The following is a 26,049-nucleotide window of genomic DNA, read 5'->3' on the forward strand; positions in this document are numbered from 1 at the left end:
TTCATTAGTTACCTTGGTAGGTTTGGGTGCTCGCTGCCTCACCTTGTACTTCGAGGGGACGGAGATGGCGTCTGTCTTTAAACTGCACCCAGTGTCTGTAGCTTCATTGCCTCTCTCGGCCTTCCTAATATCAAAGAATTGGGACCTTGCTCTGAATTAGGCTTCGGTTTTGGGGACTGTTGGTGGCTGGTCTGGTCTTCTACGCAGACCACTCTGATTTTCTTCCTATCAACACTAAGGCCGTTGCACTTTCGTATTAGCTGTGTGCTCACTGGAGAAGCACTTCCAGCGCCTTCCAGAGTTGTTCTTGGTGTTCACAACTTGGCTTCCTGTCTGGCACAAGAGACCTACCTTTTGGCCCGTCGCCCTCACCAGGCCCAACATTTCTGATTTACAGTGAGTTTTAGGATTCTTCCTTTCACTTGGAGACCACTGTAGGCTTATTAATCGGCCTAAATTCAATGTTGTTTTTTCTCCAGTGAACAGGGAGGGAGACCAGGGATAGCCAGTCAGTGGAACGGTCAGTGCACACAGCTCATGGTGCCCCGAACAATTACAGTAGTAACACCACAGCTCCCCGTAACAAACAGAAGAATGGAAACGAGAGTTACTAGAACAGGACACAGAGACATGGAGTCAATGGTGTTGGAAACATGTTGAGCAAGTCTAATTTCTAAAAAATGCAGTACCTGAAAAGTGCAGTAAAACTAAGTATTCCTCCATAAGAAAGATCCTTGTTAGGCTTTCTGTGTGAAAGTTACTATTAAGAAAATGATAAAATTGCACACTGGGAAAAAATATCTACAAATCACATATCTAAAGAATTTGTAGCAGAATAAAAATTCTTCCAACTCTTTAATTTGCCCATTTTTTAAAAGCCTGGGTGATTTATGTGAATACTGCATATCTACTCACAGTGTTGAATAACAACATTATGAAAAGATGCACCGTGTTAGTAGAGTGATGCAAATTATCAGAACAGCTTAGGCTAAAAAACGCTGACAGTACCAAGTGCTGATGTCATGCCGAGGGGAACGCAAAACAGTCCACCCCTTTGGAAGAGTCTGGGATTCTTATAAAGTGAAGTGTCTGCTTCCCTCATGCCCAGCAATCATACTCCTAGGCAGTTCACCTAATGAACTGAAAACAGAAGCTACGTTGATAACGGCTTCACTTACAATTGTCCCAAACTGGAAACAACTCAGTCCTACAACAGAGGAACAGAAAAACAGGTCTGTCTACACAGCGTACTACTACTACTCAGTGGCAAGAAGGAGTGAATTTCTGAGCCTCACAGCAACAAGGATGAACCTCCTGTGCATTTTTCTGTGTGGTAAAAGCCAGCCTCAAAAGGCTGCGTGTATATGCTTCCATTTGCAGGATTCTGGAAAAGGCAAAGTTAGTATAGAAAGCAGATGAGTGGGTGGGAATGGGGGAAAGGGTCAGCTATGAAGGGGCTGCACCAAGGGATTTTGAGGTGTTGAGACGGTCTTTTCTGACCCTGGGGTGGGGGGCGTTCATGAGTATGCACTCGTCCTAGCCCAAAGAACTGCACACTACAAAGTGACTGTGCACATTAAAATAAAATCAACTAGAATGTAGATTATGATAAATGAGTCTACTCAGGTTAGAAATGTATATGCCATATACTCACTGGAAGGCAGGCTGAGAGAGGGGCTGACCCAAGTAACTTTGGAAAAACAGGAACAGTTCAGAAGGACAAGAGCCAAATAACTGAACAAGGCACTAGTCTTCCTCATAGCAGAATCCCGGGTCATGAAGGTAGAAGAAAGGGAAACACAATCTCACCGCGAGAACACTGCAGGCAGTCCCCACCGACAAGTTGTAAAATCCGTGGGCAACACACACAGGAGACCCTGTATCAGCACAGCCTCCGAGTATCTCCCACAGTATGAATTACCATGGTTGTTTCAACAGGTGCCGCTGCACTCCTCCCTCCCAGAGGGTGAAGCGTACGTTCTGCCCTTGAATGCAGGGTGGGCTTAGTGACTGAGCTTCTAACAGACCACGGAAAGCGAAAGCCACTTCACTGAGAACACGGCAAACGTTCCCTTCGGCAAATGACCAGGGTTAGACGGTTGTGCTGCAAGCTGATAACAAGGGCACGTCATCACTGCAGGGTCCTTCCTAAAGCCCCAGACCCCTCAGTCTGACCATGAGGAAACACTGGACAAACCCAAATTACGAGACATTCACAGAATACCTGACCAGTACTCCTCAGAAGTGTCAAGGTCAGGAAAGACCAGGAAAGAGGGAGACTCCGTCAGAGATCACGAGAGACGGAGACCTGAAAACCTAAAGTGATGTAGCGTCCTGGCCTGGCTCCTGCCTGCGGGAAAGTAAGCGATCTGAACACAGGTCAGTCCTGTAGTGTGCAGCTGGGGGACGGCTCCATTACCAAAGTTACTCTCCTAGTTTTGATAAACATCCTTGGTTGGAGAAGATCCTACTAGAGGCATCTGGGCAAAGGGCATATGGAAACTACTATCTTCACAATTCTGCAAAACAAAAAATATTTAATAAACCTACAGAAGAAAAATATATATACTGGTGACAGATTCTGAAATTTAAATATTAAAAAGGACCCAGACATGATTGAAGTTCATTGCTGGATGGTGATAAATGGTCACCATTAAATACTGAGGTCATCTCAATGACAAACAAAAATCCCCTCAGAAGAACAGAAAGAGAAAATCAGCCATCCTGGGCTCCATTCTCTCTCTTGGTGATGATGTGCAAGAAAAATTCGCTGTTTTTGGGTGGGGGGGGGGGTCAGTGCAGAGCCAGACGTGGGGCTCAAAGCCAGGACCATGAGATCATGACCTGAGCTGAAATCGAGTTGGACACCTAGCCCACTGAGCCCCCCAGGCATCCCAGAATATAGACTATTTCATTATCTGAACTCTCTGACCAATGGTAGTATATGAAAATATTTTCCAGAACTTTCCATGACAATGGCCTAATTCATGGCTTTAAAAGTAAATTAAAACCTATTATCTGAGCATTATGAATTTGATAGGGGAGCAGGTTTCCTCCCTGGGAATAAGGAGACATAAAGCAGCAAGCAGGCTAAGGACTCCTCCCCCTGCAGGACCTCGGCCGCCTCCACACCGTGCTTCCCGCAGACTTCGGGGATAATGGTCACAGACAAGAGCTGCTGTCATTCTTAGTCCCACCACAGTCCACATTCCCGACCATGCTGTTCTGTAGGAAAGAAACAACCTTCTTAAAAGACATTTTATTTCCACAGTCGCATAAAGTATTTTATTGAAAACAATGTAATTTAGCTAAAAATATTCATTAAAGGGGATAATATATAGTAATGTCTTTAAGGCACATGAAGAAGTTTTGGCATTAGCTGCAAGAAAAGGAATACAAAGCATCCCAGTAAATTTCAGAATGCATTACATGAGCACACATAGTTTTTAAAAATGTTTCGAGAGCACCGGTGATGTGTCCCCATAAGGCACAAGCCTCACGACCCAGTGTCCCCATGCTTGAGCAGCTGCTGTCTGGTGTACTCCCAAATCAGCAGCGCCCCACTCACGTGGACATTGAGCGAGCGGATGATACCCTGCTGAGGGATTTCCACACAGACGTCCAGCTGCGGGATCAGGTTTGCCGGAATCCCTTCACGCTCGTTTCTGATGAAGAAAAACAGAAGAAGAAAGGTTAGTGTTCGTGGAAGACCCTAGCTTTTTTCTCAGCTGCCCTGAAAGTCACCGAAGAGCCAGGTTAACAAAATGAAGTCCGCGGCGCTGGGAAATATGTTACACGAAGATTCCAGGGTTGATCTCTGTTCACCTAACTATCCCACATGGGTGAAAGAAAACAAAGCCTAGGGGTCTGTCCATAAGCATGACATGTGAAAAGTCCCGATGTGGCTATAACATCAGGAGTCTCGGTGAGCCATGACATTTCCGAAGCATTTTCCATACCGAGACTGAAAGGCATCTTCTTACCCCAGCAAGAGCAGAGACCGCTCGGGAAAGCTGTACTGGGTCAGGTCTACACTTCGGGCTGTCTGCTCCACACCAATGACCGTGTAACCTTCCGCTTTCTTCTGTTGCAGAAAATCGATCAGCTGAGGCGGTTTTACCTTAAAATGGGTTTAAAAACAGCAGAGTAATAAATTATTCATTTATAGCCTTGCTTGGAGTAAAATCAGAGTTTCAAAAAACCTTTCATGAAATTAAGCCTTTTTACAAGGAAAAGGAATTCTACGCTACATAGAATTCTCCCTAGCATCATATTACTTATAAAAAGTATTCCGAAGAGTGAGTTACAGCAGGACACGTTACCGAAAAGAATTCTACATTATTGAGGATTTCTAAAAATACTACAATAATCTGGACTGGGAGGACAGAGGGGCTCTATTTTAAGTTTCTTTCAAGCTGTCGGAGGCTGGACAACTATAAAGTATTGGAAAAGGACGGACACCTGAAGATAGAGGACTACGAAAGATTTTAGCAAACAAACGTTTTAATAATAAACTACTTTCCACCCACCTCCAGTAAAGGAAGCCACTGCTCTGCTGAAACACTCAGGCACTGGAACTGCTTGTCCCGGGTGCACTGCAGGCCACCCACCACGAGCGCGGAGGCCCCGAACACCTCGCAGGTGCGGCACAGCCCTGCACAGAATGGGCCGTGTTACTGTTCCGCATGGTGCTGGGCTCCCTGGGCCCGTGTCTCCCTCCAGAGCTCCCAAGGAGGGTGAAGAGTGGAAAAGACGTGCAAAATGGCACGGGACTGATTACAGGTTTTCAGGATCCAAAGATTTTAAGCAAACCCCACCCACTCCCCGGAAAACTAATTTTACCTCCTAAATTAGTTGGTTTATCGATGAGTGAGGCCACTACAATCAGTCTGCTAATCGACTTTCCGAGTTTGGCAATACGATCCTGAAACACCAGCTCCAGATCTAAATCAGGAACGTCAGTTTTCCACGGGATAATCTTCTTCTGGACATCAGTCCACTCTGACTGGTCCTCTGCTTCGCCTGAGTTAGAACCTGGGATGGGAAAGGAAAATAATCCTGTACATAAAAATCTATTTATTTATATACACACACATTTTTTTAAGAGTTTAAAATGGTAGTTTAGGATGAGATTCATTAACTAAAGAACTTTACTTGGATTGAGACACAACTGCCATTTTCAATAGTAATTTTAAGTGTCCCAATTCAGCTCTAACAACCAATCTACTACATTTCATGAAAATTTAAGGTGCACTTGTTGTTTACATTTTAGCATATCCAAAATTGGGAAACATCTTTGTATCCATAAGGTGTGATAGTTTGGTAAGATTTTCGCTTTGTTTTCTTGGAGGTCCATAAAATGATGGTGTATCTCACAAACAACAGAGTATTGGTATGGAATTTTCTGTAGAAATAGTGTATTCCTAAAAACAAATACACACAGTCTTTATCTTAAATTATTGGACAAGCACTTGGGGGAACCTTCCTAAAACAGGATGTTCTCTGAGGCCGTGCCGAGTACGTGGAATGTCATCAACCTCTGAGGCGGTGCTGTGAGCTGGAGCACAGGCCTGAGGCTGCCTTTCCAGGCTCGTCCTCAGCTGCTCCCCTCCAAAGTGCTCCCTGAACCATCAAAGAGCACTTAGCTCATGGGGATGGAAGAGAACCGAAAACCCTAGAACATGGTCCAGCAGTGAGGCCGGGTAATGTCTGGTGGGGGGCAGGGACCCTGGAAGGCTCACGGGAAGTAAGAGATTACAGAGAGGGGAAAGGGCAGCACGGACTGTGGGGGCGGCATGCACATGGGCATAGGACATGGGACACAGATGACCAGGCAGTGACAGAACTTTGGCATGAGCTCATGGCCTGCAAGGATGGACAAGGAGGCTCAGCCCGTGAGAGGAGCATGAAAAGCCCGTAGATAATGATACGAAGGAAAAGAATGACTTCTGTGATGACCCCGGGGCACCAGTGACCGAAGGGTGGATAGAGGAGGCAAGTTCAGGCCGAGGGACGCCCAGTTTGTGTGCTGAGTTTGCTGGGTGCAGATGCCCAGCAGGGAAGGCGGCCCGGTAGAGACACAAGGTAGAGGTTATGCTGAACGGCAGGGTTTGCGTTGTGGAAACAAGTTCAGGAAGAGCATGCACAACAAGGAGACCAGGCCCGTGAAGACATTTCGGGGGTGACACGGAGGTCGCCACATAAAAGTGCACCGTAATACTCTCCTTACCACACCGCAAACAAAACAGACGCAGACCTCCTCGGCCTTTTCACATCCAAGTGACACCTGACTTGCCTGCTCCTCTCTGTAGCCCAGCTCAGATCTAAGGGACAGAGAGCGGAGCTCCTGCAGGGGGTCAGAAGAGTCAGATCAAGGCGGAGAATCAGGATAACAAGAAGCTAGCAAATACATGCCCCATAAAGGGCAGGCATGGTAAGAGACGAGCGTCCACTTGGGCTTGTGACGGAGGAGAAAAAGGATCATCCCTGACTTTCTGAAAGAAGCTTCCACGGCTGTGGGTGAGGGAGGGCTAGAGCCAGGGCCAAGGTTGGCAGGGGCGGCCATGAGAACAGGGACTGTGGGCCGCGGTCGTTCAGGTCAGCTTTGGTGTCATAGCAGGTGGGGCACCGGGTCCTTGGATGGGGTGGGGGAGACACGGTGAGCAAGGAAGGAAATGAAAAAGGCCCAGGGAAGCCGTAAGTGTAACAGAAGGTTGAAGAAACAGGAGAAAAAAGGCAGAACAAATGAGCAAGCTCCAACCCGTCCCCACAGGGGACTGTAGTCCAGAGCTTGGCTTTATTCCTATGTGGGCAAGAAACGAGATTTCATAATTTGGCCCTTTAAAAAAAATCTATGTTTTTATAGAAATATAGGATGGAAGATCAGTGAATGATAATTAACAATAATATGTCGAAAAAAAGAAAAGATACTAGCTTGATGCAATAACGCAGACCAGGCTCTCTGGGCTTTTCATCGCGAGGCTGAGCAAGGAAAATGACCAGTCATACAACGTCTTTTCATGTCTTTTCTCTAAGCCGAGGAGCAGAGCTCGCCACTTCAGTGAACAGCGGTCTTGTCAACGATCTGTTCTCAGTAACTGAATGGAGTAGGCCACGCCAAGTCAACAAGGTGGAAAAATAAAAAGTTTTCTTTACCTATGTCCTGCTGAGCCCAGTCACCTGGTTTTAGTTCACACAGTTGAGTTGGAGAAAGATACCACTGAAATCCTTCATCTAAAGGAATGTCTGTGAATCTGGTAAATTTTCCAATGGGAATCCATTCGTCCTCAACAAGGCCTGAGAGGCGTGGTAGGATGTAAAATATGGTCTGGAAAGAGAATGGTGAAATCTCAATTTTCTTCCCTTGAAAATAACAAGGAAATACATGGTAACACGTCTTAAAAAATACAACTTATTTACTCTTACTGCTGTAGTCTCCCAAACACGTTATGTACTTTTATGTACGTTTTATCTTGTGCCAACTGTCTAGACATACTTCTCATCTGAGGGGTCAGGGGAGCTCCTGCCCTTCCCCTCGGGTACTTCTGACTGTGTAATAAACCACTGGGTGCTTGATAAACCAAAACATGTTTTAGGATCGATCAATATTCATGTTGGCAACATGAATAAGTACTATTTACCGATAACTGAACACCTCGGTAAGCAGTCAAATTCAAGCTCTTTTTGATGCCAGATCTTTACTTGCGTTGCCACGAGACAAATTTGGGATCTAAACTCTGCAGGGGCTGTTTGCTGTGACGTCAGGCAAACCGCTGAGCCTTTCTTGGCTTCGACTCCCTCATTTGTAAAAGGAGGATAAAATCAGGTTCAGACCGCACGTCGAGGCGTCTGTAAACCCCATGGTGCGACACCACCGAACACGGTAATCAGTCATTACATACGCTCTCGCCCTTTCCTTTCTTTACCTACAAACAGAACCAGAGAATCCTCAAAGACGAAAAACCACATACAAAACAGAAGCACAGGTAACAGGCAATGTAAAAATGAAATATAAACGTGTAACCATGCGCGAGCCTTCATGCTGGCCCTATCTGTGCCGAGCTGAGGCTGCGTAAGGACCGCCCCGCCGGGTTCACGGGGTAGGAGCCAGTACAGTCCCAATGCAGAAAGAGGCGGAATTTGTGAGCTGCTGTTATTTACACGTACAAGTACGGCTCATGTGGTCAGCGGAGAACAGAATACACAGAACGGAGGCGGCAGGGGCAGGGAGGGAGGAAGCGGGAAGAGGGACTTACTGCTGCTGCAGAACTGAATACAGAGTGCTGACTTAACACTAGAGAGCTAGTAAGAGTCCTTCAGAAAGATGTCAAACAAAGCATTCTGGGTGCTAAAGAACACAGAACAGAGCATGTTAGTTACAATAACTGAAAATTCCTACATTTCTGCAACAGAAGTGCACATTAACATTCTGGAGGATCTCCCAATATAAAGATCAAGACTCTTTTTTTAAAGGCCAGTGTATTAGTAACCGATCCCCTCAGCTGCATATGCACAGCAGCTCAAGTTACTGTGGAAAAATCCTAGGTCACCCATTTTAAATTTAAAGGCAGAACATGAAAACAGTTAGAGTTGAAAAATGGAGAAAGTGACACGATTTCCATACATTTAAGTTCATTCACATGCTAGTTGTAATGAACATGTTTAAAACTACAGGAACACATTCGGATACAATGAACGTAGGGGGGTGTGTACATGCTACTCGATTCTGGTCACCCAGCATCAGAAAAACACCAGTTATAAAGGGACAAATCTTTTTGCTCCTTCACAAACAATGGGCTTCATCACAACCAAAATCTCCCCTGCACAAATGTTCTCACCCATTTCCTTTGAACGTCAGAACAGATCTGTTTGAACATTCCCCCTTCCGGTGTTTACAAGCCTGAGAACTAGAAAGTGCCAATGACTCGCCAATTTTCACTGCTTATGAGTGAAATGCGATCAAGTCATCTGCACGAAGTGACCAAATTGAACTTAGAACTTCACACCGTGAGGGCGATGCTATAAGGGGAAAAAATTTACTTCGTCATAACCTTCCAGGACCTGTGGCAGAAAGGAAGGGAAGATAAGGTAGAGAATTTACAAACAACACTCCCCACTCACCTCCAGACAATAATCCTTAAGTGGGTGAAATGTTTCAAAAAAGAAATGCTCTTGGATGCGTTGCCAGTTCTTCTTGGCATTCCTGAGGATTAAAGATACGGTGTGAGGTCCGGACAGGTGAGAGAGCTTGGGGGTTGGGGGTCAATCAGATAATCAGAGACAAGGAGTGCAGAGGTTAGACTGCATGGAAAATCTTGGAATCTTAGCCTAAGATTTATACACCCCTACCTCCCAGATCAACATACTTTACAGAGACTGACGCTGAGTTTGACCTTTTGAAATGGAAACCAAAGCACGGTTTCAGAGTCCCGCAACAATGACTCAATGTGAACCCAGGCCTCCAGGCTTAACAGTACAGGGATGGTTCCCGTGGGTGGTGCAGAGGCCCGCGCTCCATCAGCACGACGGGACCCGGAAACAGCCGTCAGCTGGCAGTCCGGGGAGACCCCACGGGAGCAGCCTGCGACCCACAGGCCTGACGTGCTGGAGGGACAAGAGTTCTAAATGGGAACCGTGTAAGAAACCTGTCCTTAAAGGTGACAGTCCTCAAGTCCCCGCCAGGCAGTAAGCGCTTTTTCTGCCCCAAAGATTCGCAACGCATACCGAACTGCGGGTGCTCCTCAACCAGACAAACGTCACGGGGCAGGTTTTAAAGTCAACACACCTGCCAGGTTTCCAAAGGCAAAGGCGGTAGGGGGTTTCTGACACAGCTGGGGGTTTCAGTGCGAATTCATGACCAACAGCCCAAAAGCGAAGGAGCAGTTTCAAGGCACGTCCTGCACGCTTGCTCTGCTCTGCGCAGGCCCAGCTTGCCTGCCATCCTCACCCGCCAACCCCCAGCCCGCCACCTGCCCTGACAGCCCAGCCTCCGAGCCTCTGGGGCTCCGGGGAGAGGAGAGACTCTGCACCTCCCACACCTCCTACCAAGAGTCTCTCTGTGGAGGGACAACACCCAGCTCGTGCCCTAGAGCCCACTCCCTGCACCGTCCCCTCCCGGCTCCTCTAGCCTGCTCAAAGGGCTCCATGTCTAAGCTTAAGAACCAGAATGCAGGGCTGCCGGTGGGGCTGGAGAGCTAGCCTGAGGCGCACCGCAGGAGGGGGCACCTTTGTGAGGAAGGAGATAGTCTGCCTCTATGGGACACCTTTCTGCACTGTTCAACTTCCCAACCACGAATCCTTATCAACTAACGAGGGGCACCTTGGTCACTTAAGCATCGGACTTTGGCTCTGGTCACAATCTCATGGTTTGTGAGCTCGAGCCGTGGTGTTGGGCTCTGTGCCGACAGCTCAGAGCCTGCGTCTCCCTTTCTCTCTGCCCCTCCCTTACGCTCTCTCTCAAACATTAAAAATTTTTTTAAATAAAAAAAATAAAAACTACTACTGTTACCAAAGATAAAAGACAAGCCCTCCCTTGACAGCACACACTCCACAGCTGTTCTTCCAATGACAGTTCACAGGAGTGTTTTGGGAGAGAATTATCCCCAAAACATGGCTGTGTTTTTACCTTTTTTTTTTTTTTTGATAATTAAAGACAAGAGGTAATTTGAATATGCAAGTGAGGAAATCAAGCTACTAGGCAGCAATGAGGCCCTCACTGGATTCAACATAATATATTGTTCCAACCACTCCTAATCCGCTTTCTTTTGGTTTCTGCCCCACCACTGAGGCTACTGAAATGGCTCCCACTAAATCTAGTGGGTGCATTTTTCTATGCAACGAACTGTGTACAACGTGTCGGAGTTGCACTTTTGTCCCTCACCTGTAAGCCTGCCGTATGTTCCCAACCTAACTCTCCCCTCTGGTTTTCCCAGTCATGTCTCAGGTGCTTGTATTTTAGTATTTACATTTGCTGAATTGACCGTCTTCCTCCTGGGCTGCCAAAACCTCCCTTACCCACTCAGTCACCTAATGCTTCTACTCAACCAATGTACGGGAAGTAAAGCAGGCAGAAGGGCTATCCGGTACTCTGTGGCCGAGGGAGTAAAAACTCAGTCCTGGTCCCCACGCAAAGCTTCATAATGACTCACAGTCTTATTGAGACCATCTCCGGGCTTGATGGTCAGGAAAAGACCCCCCCCCCATATGTTACTGGTTTTCCAAACACTATTTCATGTGCTTCATATGCTGCCTCCGACCTTTATCTGTTTATAAATATTTGTGTTTCTTAGCTTCTAAAAGAAACTCTTTATGTATTGACTTCTGATATGGCCCAGGTCTCTGGAAGTTATAAAAACCCTGGCATTCTTGGATACTGATAATCAATGATAATAAGAACAAAACACCACCACCCCCTTAGAGCTGGGGAAGCAAGTTCAGACACCAGGAGAGGGGATACTCCAGCCAGTGTTATGCGGTGACTTTGAACAGAACTGCGTGTGGGACAGGTGGCCCTCCCCCATCTGGTAGCTGCCGCATTTTCTCTGCTTGACACTGAACATCTGTGCAGGATCTTGTTTGGGAAATAGAGACAATTGTCTAACAAAAGGAAAAGAGAAAAGTGCCCATCTTTAGTTAGCACACCTGGCGGCCGGGGGCCTGTCTTTAAAGCCAGATCGTCCTGCTTCCCAGCACTTCTTTGATGACCGAGACTGGGGACATTCAGCTCTACCTAAGAAGAGTATCTAAAGGTATGTAAAAGATTATTTATAAGATAAAGGATCAAGGATAAGAAAGCAAAAATATTAAAGGTCAAGACAAAGCTGACCACAGTTAGAAGTGTGGTGAAACCAGGCATCCCACAGGGCCCTGCCCACACCCCACCTTATCCGGGCACCGATATCCACGTGTGACGACAGGCTAAGGAGACGGAGGCACCCGCTTGTCCGCTCTGCTCTGCTGGAAGGACAGTGAAGGGGAGGGGGCTGCTTACCCTGCTCCGGCCATGTTTTCCACTTGGCTAAGACTGGACTCAATAACAGAAGTCAGAGCGTCCACTTCGTCTACGTGCCACGTCTTACACATGCGCCAGATTCTCTTAAGAGCCACTAACGCGTACAGGCGGACACTAAAATTGTGACTGAAACACCACTGCAGGACGATGATAAGCGCTTGCTTCAGAACTGGTTTCTGAAAAGAAAGGGCAAAGATTCTTCACATGTAAGCCCGGACCCATGACTGTATGACCACAGAGCAGGCAGAAGAGGCTCTGATCTCGCGGGTTTTGCAGTAGCGGGCTCCTCACACACACTCGGGGCGCTGGGGCTGTCGTCCCCCCAGGGGAGAATTTCCTCCCGGCTCGAGGTCCTCCTCCCCAGGCGGCTGCGGTACATGTTCCCTGCACTCCAGCACCGCAGGGCCGTGGACAGAGCACCTCCACGCCAACCCTTACGTCCCCATGATGGGTCAACGACAGCCCCCATCACGTATGACCTTTTCCTGGGCTGGAAACGTGAGAAATGTTCTCTAAGAGCCCCACTTCCAGTGCACTCCGAAGCGCTTCTGGAGCAAGGCATCTCACACCATGCAGTTTTCCTCCTCGTCTTTGTGAGCGACTGTTGGACCCATGTGGCACTGAGAGGTGGCAGGGAAATTAAAAGGTGGGGAGAACTATAATGAAATAGTTTAAACTTCCCTATAGTCTTCCTGCGAATTCATAGACCGTTCTGTCTTCACAGCCTGCAGACTTCACACAATGCCTGTCCCTGACTTGCAAAACCACGCAGTTCCACAGATACCGAAAGGCAACGGAAGCGACATAGATTAACACGGAAACCAGATGGACTGAAACTTTTAATAAAATGTCAGGAGCTACCCCGCTGCTTCTACCACGTGGGTCATCTGTAAATGTTTGCAAGGCTGCATCTAGCTAAGAGTCCTAAGGTTTCTACTGACTAAAACCAATCATGTTCATAGAAGACCTTTACCAATAACTCGGGCACAGTTAACAGATCACTTCAACTTCCCAAAGCTTCTTGGAGAAAGACAAAGATATACATGATCCTATTAATTCATTCCTTTATTCAAAATATGGTGAACGTTTATCAGAGGTCACTGGCAGCATCACACAGACACTGTTGGGAGATATGGGAAAACATACACACACACACACACACACACACAAAACTAGAACACACAAAGGACCATCCCTGTGTGATGAGCAACTTCAACAAATACCATGTGTATGAGGAGCAAAGTGTAACAAATAGTCAGAGGGGGCCCAGCACAAAGGCAACATGGAGAGAGAACTTTTTAAGTAGGCTCCCCAACACGGCGCTTGAAGTCCCGACCCTGAGATCAAGACCTGAGCTGAAATCAAGAGTTGGATGCTTAACCGACTGAGCCACCCAGGTGCCCTAAGGAAGAATCAGTTTTAAGAAGAGGGGCAAGGGAGGCTGAGGGGCACACCAGATGCACAGCCAAGAAAACCAGACATGCAGTGTAGAGAAAATGTATTTACTTGGCTATAAGGAAGACGGAGAGAGATAAATGTCTGGGGCACCAAAGGAAAGTGGCAACTTCCAAATGACACACGCCTGGGTATTTAGTTGTATTTTAGAGGTCAAAAACCAAGGCAGGTTATCCAAGACAACTGAAAGACCATGAGGAGAGAAAGTAAAAATAAAAAGAGAGGGGAAAGAGAACACTGATTATTAATTGCTACTATTTCATAGTCCTTTACAATTTTACGAAGCACATACGCGAGAGCGCCTAAACACACACTACCGCCAGTGTTATGCAACCCCGCGTTTATAACCCACACAGCTTCACAAGTGGGTCTTACCATCCACAGGCTGCACCTCCGGGAACTCCTGTGAGGACGAGGTGGACCAGAACAGCCCGCACCCTAAACATGATGCATCCAGCACCGAACTGACTTCTCTCACAACCTACATGGGGCCCTGCTGCCTCTGCACTGCCCCCCTTATTCCGTGCTAATTGCTCAGATCCCCCAAGCAGGATGAGACCACTCACCCAGGGCCCGCACCTGCTGTTCCCTTGGCCTGGAAAGTGCCCGGACCCTCGTGTGGCTTGCTCACTGACTTTCGGGTACATGTTCAGGATCACCTCCTTGGTCTCCCCTAAACACACTTCCTGAAATAGCCATCCTGCCCCAGACACCCGATCTCCAGCTCCTTGTTCTGCTTTTTTTCTTCAAAGCCCGTGTCACCACCTGACAGTATAATGTCTATTTGTCATCTCTCCCCCCACCAGAATGATGGTAGAGACGGTTTTGGTCACTGCAGAATCCCCAGGGCCTGAGACAGCCCACCAGGACACAAAGAAAGCACAGGACAAACACTGGAGGGGGAAGGGGAGAAAGAACTGCTCCAAAGTACCCCTGTGATAGGGCCTATGGCCAGCTGCCTGCACTACACACCCTTACTCCATGGTCCGGCTTCTCCCGGCTCCGTCAGAGTCCTCTCCCCTCCCCTCCCCTCCCTTCCCCTGCAGCTTCCAGGCCCTCCTCCCAGGCATGGTCTCCAGCCCCTCACTAACCTCCCTCTCCCACCTTCCTAAGTCACAAGAAGTCCACATCCATCCCGATCCTCACTGTGGCTCCTGGATCATCACGTTTCCAACATCACAGGAAGCCCTGGCCTACCTCCTCTGCCCAGAGCCACAGCCCACACCTTGTCAGAGAACCGGTCACTGTTCTCTGTTCTAAAATCTTAAGAGCAGGTATTCCGACCAATGACCCAAAGCACCTGTCTGCAGTCTATCTCCCGGCTACCTTGTCTTTGCTTCCTGTGCTCCTCATGGAATTCATCCAAGTTACAACCTCCTGGTTGCCAAACACTATGGATAAAGCCCTTATCTTGCCTGATCTTTCCAGAGCACCCCATCCTCTTGGCCTTTCTCTCCTTGAAAAGACCTCTTCCTATAACCTTTAGAACACCCCATTCTTGGGGTGCCTGGGTGGCTTAGTCGGTTAAGCATTCGGCTTCGGCTCAGGTCATGATCTCACGATTCGTGGGTTCGAGCCCCACGTTGGGCTCTGTGCTGACAGCTCAGAGCCTGGAGCCTGTCTTCAGATTATGTGTCTCCTTCTCTCTCTGCCCCTCCCCTGCTCACGCTGTCTCTGTCTCTCAAAAATAAATAAAAAACATTTTTAAAAAATTGAAAAAAAACCCCACCCCATTCCTAAGACTGCTGCCCTTTCCCTCTTGCTGTTTCTTCTCAATCTCTTCCTCTCCTGTCCCGTAAATGCCGGTGCCCCTCTAGGCTCTGTCCTCGGCTTCCTCATTTTCTCAGGCTACACACACAGTCTGCATTCATTTCCATGGCTTCAGTCCACACATGGTTCCCAAGCTTGGGAGTCACCGCTGCTTCTCTTCTCCTAACTGAAACATTACTGAGATCACTGTGGACTGACGTGCAGTCATAAGAAATGAGAGAGAGACCCCGTGAGCCCGGTATGCTTTGCCCAGCTCCCCCTCTGGTAACATGGGGCAAATTAGAATATGGTATCACAACCAGGATGCTGTCACTGATGTCATCCACCAATGTAACCTCGATATCCCGTTTTACTTGTACTCATTTGTGTGTGAGGCATGTCTGTATTCAGTTCACCATTTTATCACACGTGTGGGTTCACATCCATGCTCACGGTCACAGTCACGATACTCAATGGGTCCCACGACCAAGGATCCCTTCTGTTGTCCTTTTGTAACCCCCTGCCTCCTTCCCACACTCCTCTCCCCATGCCTGCTTTTTATACAGCTGGCACAGTGTTTTGAAAAATATTTGAATTTGTGGGTGCCTAGGTGGTTCAGTTCAGCATCTGACTTTGGCTCAGGTCGTGATCTCATTCATGGTTCATGGCTTTGAGCCCCGTGTCGGGTTCTGTGCTGTCAGCTTGGAGCCCTCTTCAGATCCTCTGTCCCCCTCTGTGAGCCCATCTCCCACTTGCGTTTAGCTTCTGGGGGCCAGTTCGGCAGATACGGATCATCACAGAATCACGGAGGCACTGGAGAAACAGGCTCCCGCCTCTCTGCTGCACCACCAACCCAGGCTCCCGCCTCTCTGCTGCACCACCAACCCAGGCTCAGGAAGCCACCCCTATGGTGCATTCACAGGCCTGGACGCCGCACCCCAGCGAACACTGGCCTGGCTTGCCGGCAGAGGCCTGCTTCTCCCTCCAGAGCCCATGCAAGCGCAGGTCACCTGGAGGCCTGAATACAGGATGATTTCAAAAGAGAGGTTTCTGTGTTCCGAGCGCTGTAGCCTGGGGCTCCCTAAAGCCCTGACCCGCGGCTCCTCAGATCTTCAGCAAGGACACTGGGGCACCCGGCTCACCTGCAGCCCGTCCACGCCCTCTGAGCAACACTGGAGACAGGACCCATCTGTCTGACAGGCCGCACCTCCCCAGTCTTGCGTCTGTGGTCCCTAAATGGATGACAGCTTCTGAGGCCTAGCTCCTATCTGGCCCTCCTGCTGAGCCCCAGAGCCCCGCACGCATGTGGTTGCTGCCTCCCATGCCCATGGCACGCCCTCGGCCCAGGTGTCCTCCTAGCTTCCTGCCACCAAAGCCATCCGCCAAGCTCTGGCATTTCTCACCAGCAGGTACCCGTCAGGTCCAACCACCTACGCCCTCCAGCCACGTCCCCGTGCAGCTTGAAGCATGAAGGACACTACAGTAGCTTCCTGGCAGTTTCCAGTCTGACCCCCGTGAGCAAACCAGCCCTGCATGCCACACTCAGCATGCACTCATCCTGCTCGTGTCACGTTTCAGCTCCAAGTTCAGCTGCATCTCCCAAGGCTCTCTGGATAACGTCCAAGTTCCTCCCACACGGAGTGCTTACTGTACGTCTACTCCACTGTTGAGCCACTTGACTGAGTTCACACGCCACACAGGAGAGGAGCTACATGTGACTGCCGGCCCGTTCACTCCAGCACCCTGCTCGCCTGACGAGGACCCTGCCTGCACTGCAGCCTCCCAGTCATCTCCACCTCCACCCCAGCCAGCGTCTCCGGATCCCAACCGCGCCAGGCTCCCCTCACTGCCTGCACCCCTCTGCACTCAGCTGCAAGTCCCCCCTGCGGCCTGAGACTCGGGGGTCTCGCCAGTACCCCGCAGCCTCATGCGCTCCCCACACTGCACACACTGCATGGGTCCGCACGCCCCTCTGGACAGATCTGCATCCTGCCTCCCCAGACCTCCAGGCTCCAGGGCTGTGCTTTCTTACGGGAAGCGCCAAAACCTATTCTGGATGGATGGATGGACGGATGAATGAATGAAATGGAAGCCTGATCCCACACTCTGACAGGTACAAAGAAGGATTAAGGATGACTGTGACAGGAGAAAGCACCTTCCGCGTTATCTAATGCTCACAGACATCCCGCCAACTACGCAGTACTGTGTCCACTTTACGTGACAGGGAAACTGAAGGGATGGAGTCCAAACGCCCGCCTCCCTTCTTACCGGTCCTTTCTAACCTCAATCCACACTCCACGCTCCATTCAGATCCCCTCAGTCTTCACTAACGTGTCTGTCCTGACGCTGATCCCACCCCGGACACCACGTGACATCCAGCGGTCCTGTCCCCTCACCCTCCTCTGGGCTGTGACAGCTTCTCAAACTTGGCTGCGTTTTGACCATCTTGTCAGTTGAGGAGCAGCAGGGCAGGGATTCTGTGGAATGTTGCGCGGCTGGGATTTGGGTGATGTTTTTAAAAACTCATGATTAGACTGGGGGGCGGGGTGGGGGGCTGGGAGGGAAACCACAGACGCCATTTTGTGGCACCCTGTCCAGGGCACAGATTGTCATACGACTTAACCGCTGTCATGGGCATCCCCACTGCAAGGTCACTTTCCCTTCCACACTCCAGTCTTCCAAAGGGCATCACAAGGGTGGCCCGCGCTTATGGACTGGGGGGCGATGCTCCCCCTCCTTGCGGTCAGTGTTCAAATAAGTGATTTTGACACATTCATCTTTCCCACTTATTTAGTCAGTCATTTATTTGTATCAGTATGAACTCATCGATGTTTTTTTATATTGTGGTTGTAATCCAGTCTGACTTTACAGTGTTGCTGGTCCCCATGTCAGCCCCAGCCATCACGGTGTGTGGAAAGCGCTTCTTTTCTGATACTACGAGATGCTCCAGAATTACCTTGTCTGGTTTCTGCCCCAGTTCTAGAATCAGCTATTTCTCCAAGAAGCCCCTGGTTCTTTTTTGTGAGAGAATGATATTAGGAACCGAGATCTGGGAGCTAGGTATAGATTACTTGTAAGTGCTAAAAAAAAAAGAATCCAATATAATTCTCAACAGGGAAAAGAATGCTTTCATGATAACTGTACTAAGACACACTGGTATTGGCTGTGACCACTCACCATGGCCAAGACTGAGCTACACACTGTTCACACTCGAATACCAGTAATGCCATCTCAAATTTGCTGACAAGGTTTGGACACGCTGCACAAGATGACAGACGACACAACAATGTGTGTACTGAAGAAGGGTGTTTTTTCCCCCTTCTGCTTTCAATTCCCATAGAACATTCAGTGTTCTGACCTCTGTCCTGTTTGATGGTAGTTTTGAATCTTCTTGGGCTACTTAGCACAGACCCATAAGGTTAAGTGCACATATTTCCATACCTTGAAGAAAGTAGAAACTTTTGAGACTGTTTCACACAGGCAGGGGAGAGGGGCAGAAGGAGAGAGAATCCCAAGCAGGCTCCACACCCAGCACTAAGCCCAACATGGAGCTTGATCCCACCACCCTGGGATCGTGACCTGAGCCAAAATCAAGAGTTGAATGCTTGCTCAACCAACTGAGCCACCCAGGTACCCCAAAACTGAGATTATTCTATTCCGCTAATCAGCATTCCTTCTTTTGGATGCTTTGAAATAAAAGAACAGATCTAAAATATGTAATATACACTGTGTACAAACAGGGCTGAGTGGGAAAACAGCCCGTTATTTATATTAGGTCTAGCAGGAGATCTTCTAAGATGAATTCGTTTTCAGAACTTGCCTGAACAATTCTTGAGCTTTCCAGCCCCCCTGCCACAGGACACTGCCTTGTCTGTCTTACCTCCCTCGGTAGATTGCAAGCAAATCTTTCCTGCACATATTTAAAACAGAAAGATAACACATGATGTTATCTGATGCTGGAGCTTGCCTGATCTCGCCAGAAGGTGTTAACACAAGTTTTTACGTAACTACAACTCACACACTGCCGTCTGGCTGAAAGACACTGTGAGACACGAGCAATTTCAAGCTCGTCATGATCTCAGGAGTTAAAATGTGGGGGAAAGGATCTGAGTCTTAGAACTGATGAAACAGGGTAACAACTAAATCTGATTGTTACCACCGTGTAAAGACAAGAACGCAAGAACACTCTGAGAAACTCTAGGAAGCCTTCCCCCCGCCCTGCACTTTTCTCTTTCGACACCGAACGACACTTCTTCCACATACTCCGTTTTCTCCTAGAGTTCACATCTCAGTGCATTCTTTCCCGTGGATTCAGTAATGCAGAAATCTTGCTCTAAATCTTCCTGGCAGGTTGTCTTGAATTCTTACCAGTTTCACCAAAGTGCTTAACCAGGATTAGCTGCAATCTCTACTTGTCAGTGGGGTAAAGCGCCAGGGAGACGGCTCAAAGCCCGAGAGAGATGAACGACGGGCCTCACGCTTCAGGTGACGATGGCCACAGCCCGCCTGCCTTCGTGGGAGCCCTTTACAGGGACACATGCTCAGTAGCTACGTCAGTCAAGGGGCAGTTAAAGACGCGATAAGGGAAGTCTTACTTAAATAATATTAAACACCTGGATAAAATTGATGACCTCTTACTAGAAATTGCCCATTATTTGTCTGCAGATTTAGTACATGCTTAGGTGTATCTCAGTGTGTATGTGTGTAAGTGGGTAACACCTGCCTGCATATTTGTGTCTTCACGTGTGCGGAGTAATGTGAGGGAAGAGACGTAGCAGAAATCACAAGAAATACTCTACGTTAAAAAAAAAAATTTAGTACAGGTGCCTGGGTGGTTCAGTTTAAGCCTCTGACTTGGGCTCAGGTCATGATCTCGGGGTTCATGCCCCACATCAGGCTCCTTGCTGACAGCACAGAGCCCACTTTGGATCCTCTGTCCTCCTCTCTCTGCCCCTCCCCTGCTCGCTCACTCTCTCTCAAAAATAAACATTAAAAATATTTTTAGAAATTAGTACAAATGTATACAATTCTATTTTGATAGGTTGTTCAAACTCTTCTTACAAACACATTTAAACTCACCTTTTCTGGAACATTTTGCACAATGATGTCCACATGTGACAAAACTGATAAAAATGTACAAATGCTTGTTTTAAGGTTTTCTTCACCCTGGAAAAAAGTCAGATAAATAAAACAGTCATTCAAGGCTGACTGTGGCGCTGCCTGTGGGCCCAGGATGGAGGAGGATGTGAGGTGGCAGGGCCTGGATGGGGGATCCGGGAAGAAAGGAACAGAAAAGTAGCAGCTTCCTAGAGCTGAATGCCAACACAACACTCAGCAGGCGCCACAAGGTTACAAACGAATTTAACTGTGAAGCAAGTGGCGTGGCCAAGGGTGCACTGGCTCAAAAGAGGCGCAGGCATCATGGGGTGGGGGGTGGGGCAGGAAGGAAAGAGAACTTGTACGAAGTAAACACAATGCACTGAGGTGATGGGGAGGGAGACAGGCAGTGAGCCAGGGGAGCACTGGCGGGGGTGGGGGGTGCAACAGGGTTGAAAGTTAGACGGCACCTTGCAGATGCTTTAGAGCCGGGACAAAAAGCTATGTGAGAGTGTTCAACTGGGGTTCGGAAACCTTCCCAGTAATGGATTTGGAAGAACACCACATTCCAGTGATGATAAGCTGATGGACGCCAGACAGACTGGAAAGGGCAGGAACTACAGACCCAACAGTCCGGGCACTGCTCCAAAAGCAGACCAGACAATTAACTCCTTTAATGGTGTAAGAAATCAGGGGAAGCAAATTAGATAAGGTTCCTGCCTTCAGGAAGGAAGGATGAAATTGGGGGATGAAATGGGGAAGAAGGATGAAATTGCCCGATAAAGTAAAATTCCCATTATAACAAGCACTATTTATGTGCTACAAAGACCTCTAATAAAGGGATCCAAGCCACCCTTCCTTCAAGAAATGACACCAAGGATGTGTGGGCAGAGATCTAAACAAAGACAAACAGTTCTGTAGATGAAGAGAAGAAAGGGCAGTTCAGGTAGAGGGCAGCGCATGTGCAAACAGCCTGGGAGTCAAAGGACATGGGATGAGTGTGAAGAATCAGAAAAAGTCAGAGTGATGCTCGGTCGCATCTGTGTCCTCCAGTGGCCCCGGCTCCCCTGGGCCCATGCCCTAATGCAGGCCCCTCCCACCGCCTGAGGCCTGGTCATGCCATCTGCTTCGGCCCATGTGCCATCAGCAGGCGGGATGCAAGCAAAATGCTCTTTCCAGGAGCCCCGAGCCACCACAGAAAGAGGTTCAACCACCCTGCAGGTCGGAAAAGCCCCTTGGAAGCTCTAGCCCCGGCAGGCACCATGTGGAGAAGTGCCTAGCCAGGCTCACGTGCCCCAGAATCATGAAAAATAACAAAACACTGTTGCCTACACTCATGGGTTCTGGATTGTTCTAGCAACAGAAAACAGGAGACCGTCAGTAGGAGCATAAGAGCACCTAAGACCCACAGGCCATTCTGAAGACTCTTGGTCTTTATTCCGAGAGCAACATTTGAAGCCAAGTGGATAACGTGACCAATTTTTCATTCTGGAAAACCTGCTCTGGCTACAGGGTGGAGAATGGATTGAAATGGGGGCGAGAGTGGATGCAGGTGGCCCAGCGACAGAAGCGACTGAGTCACAGCGGACTGGACTGAGACAGAATGGTAGAGACAGAAGGGAGGTAAATGAGAAACCCACAGGACATAAGGTCCAGGGAGCTGGTTACGAATCAAAGTTTCTGGTCTGTGCAACTGTATGGAGGGTGGCACTGTTCACAACAGCTGGAAGATCAAGTTTGGGGAAAATAGGAGGCACGTGGTGTCAGACGTCCAAGTTCTGGATGATCTATAAACACTCAAGGACAATATCTGGAGCAGGGCAGGCCAACTTCTGTAAAGGACCAAACAGTAAATAGAAACGTGGCTTTGGAGGCTGCACAGTCTCTGTCACAACCACTGAACTCTGTCACTTAGCACAAATGTGGCCACAGACAGTATGTGCATGAACGGGCAAGGCTGTGTGCCTGGAAAATCAGAAGGGCAAACTTCACTGTAGTTTGCCAACCCCTGATTTAGCACTTAGGGGAAGGTGTCTGGAATAGAAATACAAACTGGCCATTATATCAGATAAGTGAATCCATAACTTAGATACGCCTGAAACTATAAAACAAGGAGAAGTGAAGGGGATAAAAAAAAAAAGCGTAGCCTTGAGAAACACGTTTAATGGCTGCTTGGGAAGGAAAAGGCTGGAAAGGTCATAGAAAAGAGGGAACAGAGGCACGAGAGGAATTGGAAAGCATGTCAATGAACCAAGACCAAGGAAGTCATCAAGAACATGGACGGGGCCAAAAGAAGAGCAGGGTGACAACAGACCCTGGACAGTGCCCTCTTCGAAGGGACTGCAGGATCGGTGGGAGGAAGTGGCATGCGGACGACCCCTGCTGGAGGTCTGCCTACAACACGGGAGTGAGACAGGGCGACCACAGGGGAGGGGCGGGCAGTGCAGAGCAGACATCCGTAAACAATGGAGAGTGAGCACGTGGAAAGCACTGGAAACCAGGTGGTTAAGGAGAGACTGAGTACCGAAGACAGACTGAAAACAGAAGGTTCCTGAGAAGTCAGGGGAAGAGGAGCCAGAGAACAAGCAGAAGAATGATCGTCAACAGAAGATTCGGGTCCTGTATGACACAAGGAGGGAAGGAGGCAGATGTGCTCTGCTGTGGAGAAGGTAAAGGTATTCCTATGTGATGACTTCTGTTTTCTCTACAAAATAAAAGTTGACATCATCTTCCAATAAAGGAAGAAAAGGGCGTAGTGGATATTTGCCCTTGTTTGAGTATCTATCCTCAATCCCCTTCCGTGTTTAGGGAACTCTCCCACCGTGTGGGTTTTGTGGGAAGCTGAAAAGGCCACATTTAGTCCTCTTCTCAGCCTCCTGGCTGCAAAAAGAGAGGGTACCTGAGACCTGGACCCAGGGTCCAGAGGCATCTGCCCCAAACCCTGAATCAAGAACTGTTAAACTACAGGGGCAAAGCCCACAGAGGCAGCAGGTGTGCAGCAGGTTGGGGGGACAGCACGTCACCTCCGGTGGGGTAAAGCAACGTCCCCCAGTGGAATGGCCCAGGACTGCACGACAGCCAGATTATTTTTATTATTTTCCAAGCTGGATTCTACAGCTTTCTGGACATCCTGATTCCCTGCTCCTCTACTGCTTAAGTTCCCCCTCTTTTTTGAAAGAGAAAGAGCGAGTGAGCAAGTGCACAAGACAGTGGGGGAGGGAACTGGGGAGAGAAGAGAGCAAGAATCTCAAGCAGGCTCCAAGCCCAGCATGGACCCTGATGCAGGGCTCAATCTCATGAACCGTGAGATCATGACCTGAACCAAAATTAAGAGTCAGATGCTTAACCAACTGAACCAACCAGGTGTCCAAAGCCTGCTTCTGATTCAATCAAAAGTTGTTTTATTCGCTTACAAGGAAAACTCCTGACTCCTGTCTAGAGAAAGAGATCTGAAGACAATATACAAGGTCTGAAAGGCCTTTATGAAAAGAGAGAGACTGAACTAAGTTGGAAAATGTCACAGAACCACGGTCATTACTTAGGCTACGGAAAAGACAGGATGTCTCAGAAGAAAACCAGAGCCAACCTGTCCTTCCAGAGACTTTATGAGGTGGAGCCTCCCCACCGGAGAGCAGACAAAACAGACGACATTGATAAAGCAGCAGATAGGAGAAGCAACTCAAGGAAAAATGATGGACTGTTTTTCTTGGTTCCATGCACATGAAGAGAGGGAGAAGCCAGATGAGGAATCTCAGAGCAGCAAAACAGAATGCAGCTTCGGGAATTAAACAGAGTTTGGATTTAAAAAAAAAAAAAAAAAAGAAATGACATAGCTTTAAGTTTTTATTTCTTTTTGAGAGAGAGACAAAGAGTAAGGGAGGCAGAGAGAGAAGGAAAGAAAGTGAGGATCCCAAGCAGGCTCCAAACCACTAGAACAGAGCCCGATGTGGGGCTTGAACTCACAGACTATGAGATCATGACCTGAGCCGAAATCAAAGTCAGACACACTGAGCCACCCAGGCGCCTCAAAGCTATGTCATTTCTTACTGGGTGACAAGTCAATCTCTCTGAACTTCAGGGTCTTCATAAGTAAATCATAAAAAAAAAAAAAAAAAAAAGCCTGACTGATCTCTCAGGATGAGTGTGAGGATGAAGGTGCCCCTGGCTTTGGGACCTGTGGGTTTCAAGTGAAGAGACCAGAAGAAAGAACAAGAAAAAGGAGATGGCCCTGAGAGACAGGTACCATCATTAGGTCAGGTTTACGCACGGATCAGAAGCGACCGTGTGAGAAAGCCTGGATGGGGGCTGGAGGGGCAGGGAGCCACACCATGGGTTTACAGAGTGCAGAAAGAGATGCCCCTGGGGCTCTTCCTGTTCACATACTGATAGAGATTGGAGTTTATTACTAACAATGTGGACAGGGCATTCCTCTTCTCTTCCTTATTAACAAACATTTATTTGAGTACAGCGGACACACACCACGTTACATTCATTTTAGGGATTACAGTTCACAGTAACTCAAGTTTGCATACTAGGCTTTGCTCACCACAAGCGTAGGATTCTTCAGATCAAACCAAGTGTAGGGGCTGAGGGCAGAAGCTACGTAGCTCGCCCCAGTGGAGGTCTGCTGTAGAGAAGGCAGGTGCCAGTGCGGAACGTAAGGAAGACGGCGACAGAGCAAACGGCGGTCTGTAACTGCGTACGACATCCTCAGTAGAGGAGTTCTGAAAATGCAGTCGAGCTTGTGGCTCAGGTAAAGGAAGAGAGGAGGGCCGCCATTGCTCCTCGCACAGCGTAATTCAGGCACACTCGGAAACACTGCAGGGCTGGCTCCGGACCTTCCCAGCAAAGCAAGGATCACAAACACAGGAGTCAAACGACTTTTTTGGTTTCCCGGTGCATATGAAGGCGATATTTACTAGACCCTATGTACACCAGACACAGACGATGGGGTGTTCAACAGCAACTACACCTAAAAATGCAATGTGCGTACTTTAATTAAAGAATACTTTAATTAAAAAGTACTTCATTCCTGCAAAATGATAACCATCATCTGGGCATTTGGCGAACCCTAGTCACTGATCATACATCACCACGACAGGTGTTAAAATGAAGAAGTCTGAAATACTGTGAGGATTACCAAGGTGCAAACACAGCGCCCCACAGTGACGAAATGCTGTCGGAAAAATGGCCCCGGGAGACGTGCCTGGTGTGGGGCTACCACAAACCTTGGATTTGTCTGGATCGCGGTGTCTGCGCAACATAACAAAGCAAATCACAACAAGATGAGGTGTGATTGTAGTGAAGGGAAGATGGCACTAAGACAATGGCTGGATAGAAGAAAAGTCAACAGAAGAAGAATGAAGAATAAAGTCCCCCCAAAATACTAATAAGGACACGGGGACAGACGTGACACAGACAACAATTTCTTCCCCTGAAACAGAAAGGAAGAAACAGAAAAAGATATGTTGAGGAAGGAAGGCATCTCCATTTTCACACAAGGCAGAAGGCAAGGTCATTTATATTAAGAAAAGGAAGGTGCTTTGGGGAACCAATGAAAAAGGCAAGTACATAGAACTGATGTTCAGAAAAGAGTTCATTATTTGTCAGGAGGCTAAAATTATAAACCCTATCACTTATCCATTCCTTAAAAATGATTTTCAAGATATAAGAAATGTCAGGCAGAGGAAAATGGGACGGGGGGAGGTGAGGTGAAGAAAGAATGGAAATCAATCAGT

The 26,049-nt window shown here is 48.2% G+C and overlaps 1 protein-coding gene across 1 annotated transcript in view; it reads right to left on the reverse strand.

Annotated features, from left to right (window-relative positions):
- Positions 1–3,257: 3,257 nt before the first annotated feature.
- Positions 3,258–26,049, reverse strand: part of TARBP1 (TAR (HIV-1) RNA binding protein 1) — an 83,137-nt gene continuing 60,345 nt past the window's right edge. The window contains exons 25-32 of the mRNA XM_029919375.1: positions 20,294–20,380; positions 11,990–12,186; positions 9,121–9,202; positions 7,156–7,327; positions 4,843–5,034; positions 4,530–4,654; positions 3,984–4,120; positions 3,258–3,665 (exon numbers count right to left, since the gene is read on the reverse strand). Of these exons, the coding sequence (XP_029775235.1) occupies positions 3,497–3,665; positions 3,984–4,120; positions 4,530–4,654; positions 4,843–5,034; positions 7,156–7,327; positions 9,121–9,202; positions 11,990–12,186; positions 20,294–20,380 (1,161 nt within the window). The 3' untranslated portion in view covers positions 3,258–3,496. The remainder of the gene's footprint in view (positions 3,666–3,983; positions 4,121–4,529; positions 4,655–4,842; positions 5,035–7,155; positions 7,328–9,120; positions 9,203–11,989; positions 12,187–20,293; positions 20,381–26,049) is intronic.

Source organism: Suricata suricatta, chromosome 2 (genome assembly GCF_006229205.1).
Source record: "Suricata suricatta isolate VVHF042 chromosome 2, meerkat_22Aug2017_6uvM2_HiC, whole genome shotgun sequence".
NCBI classification, from domain to species: Eukaryota; Metazoa; Chordata; class Mammalia; order Carnivora; family Herpestidae; genus Suricata; species Suricata suricatta.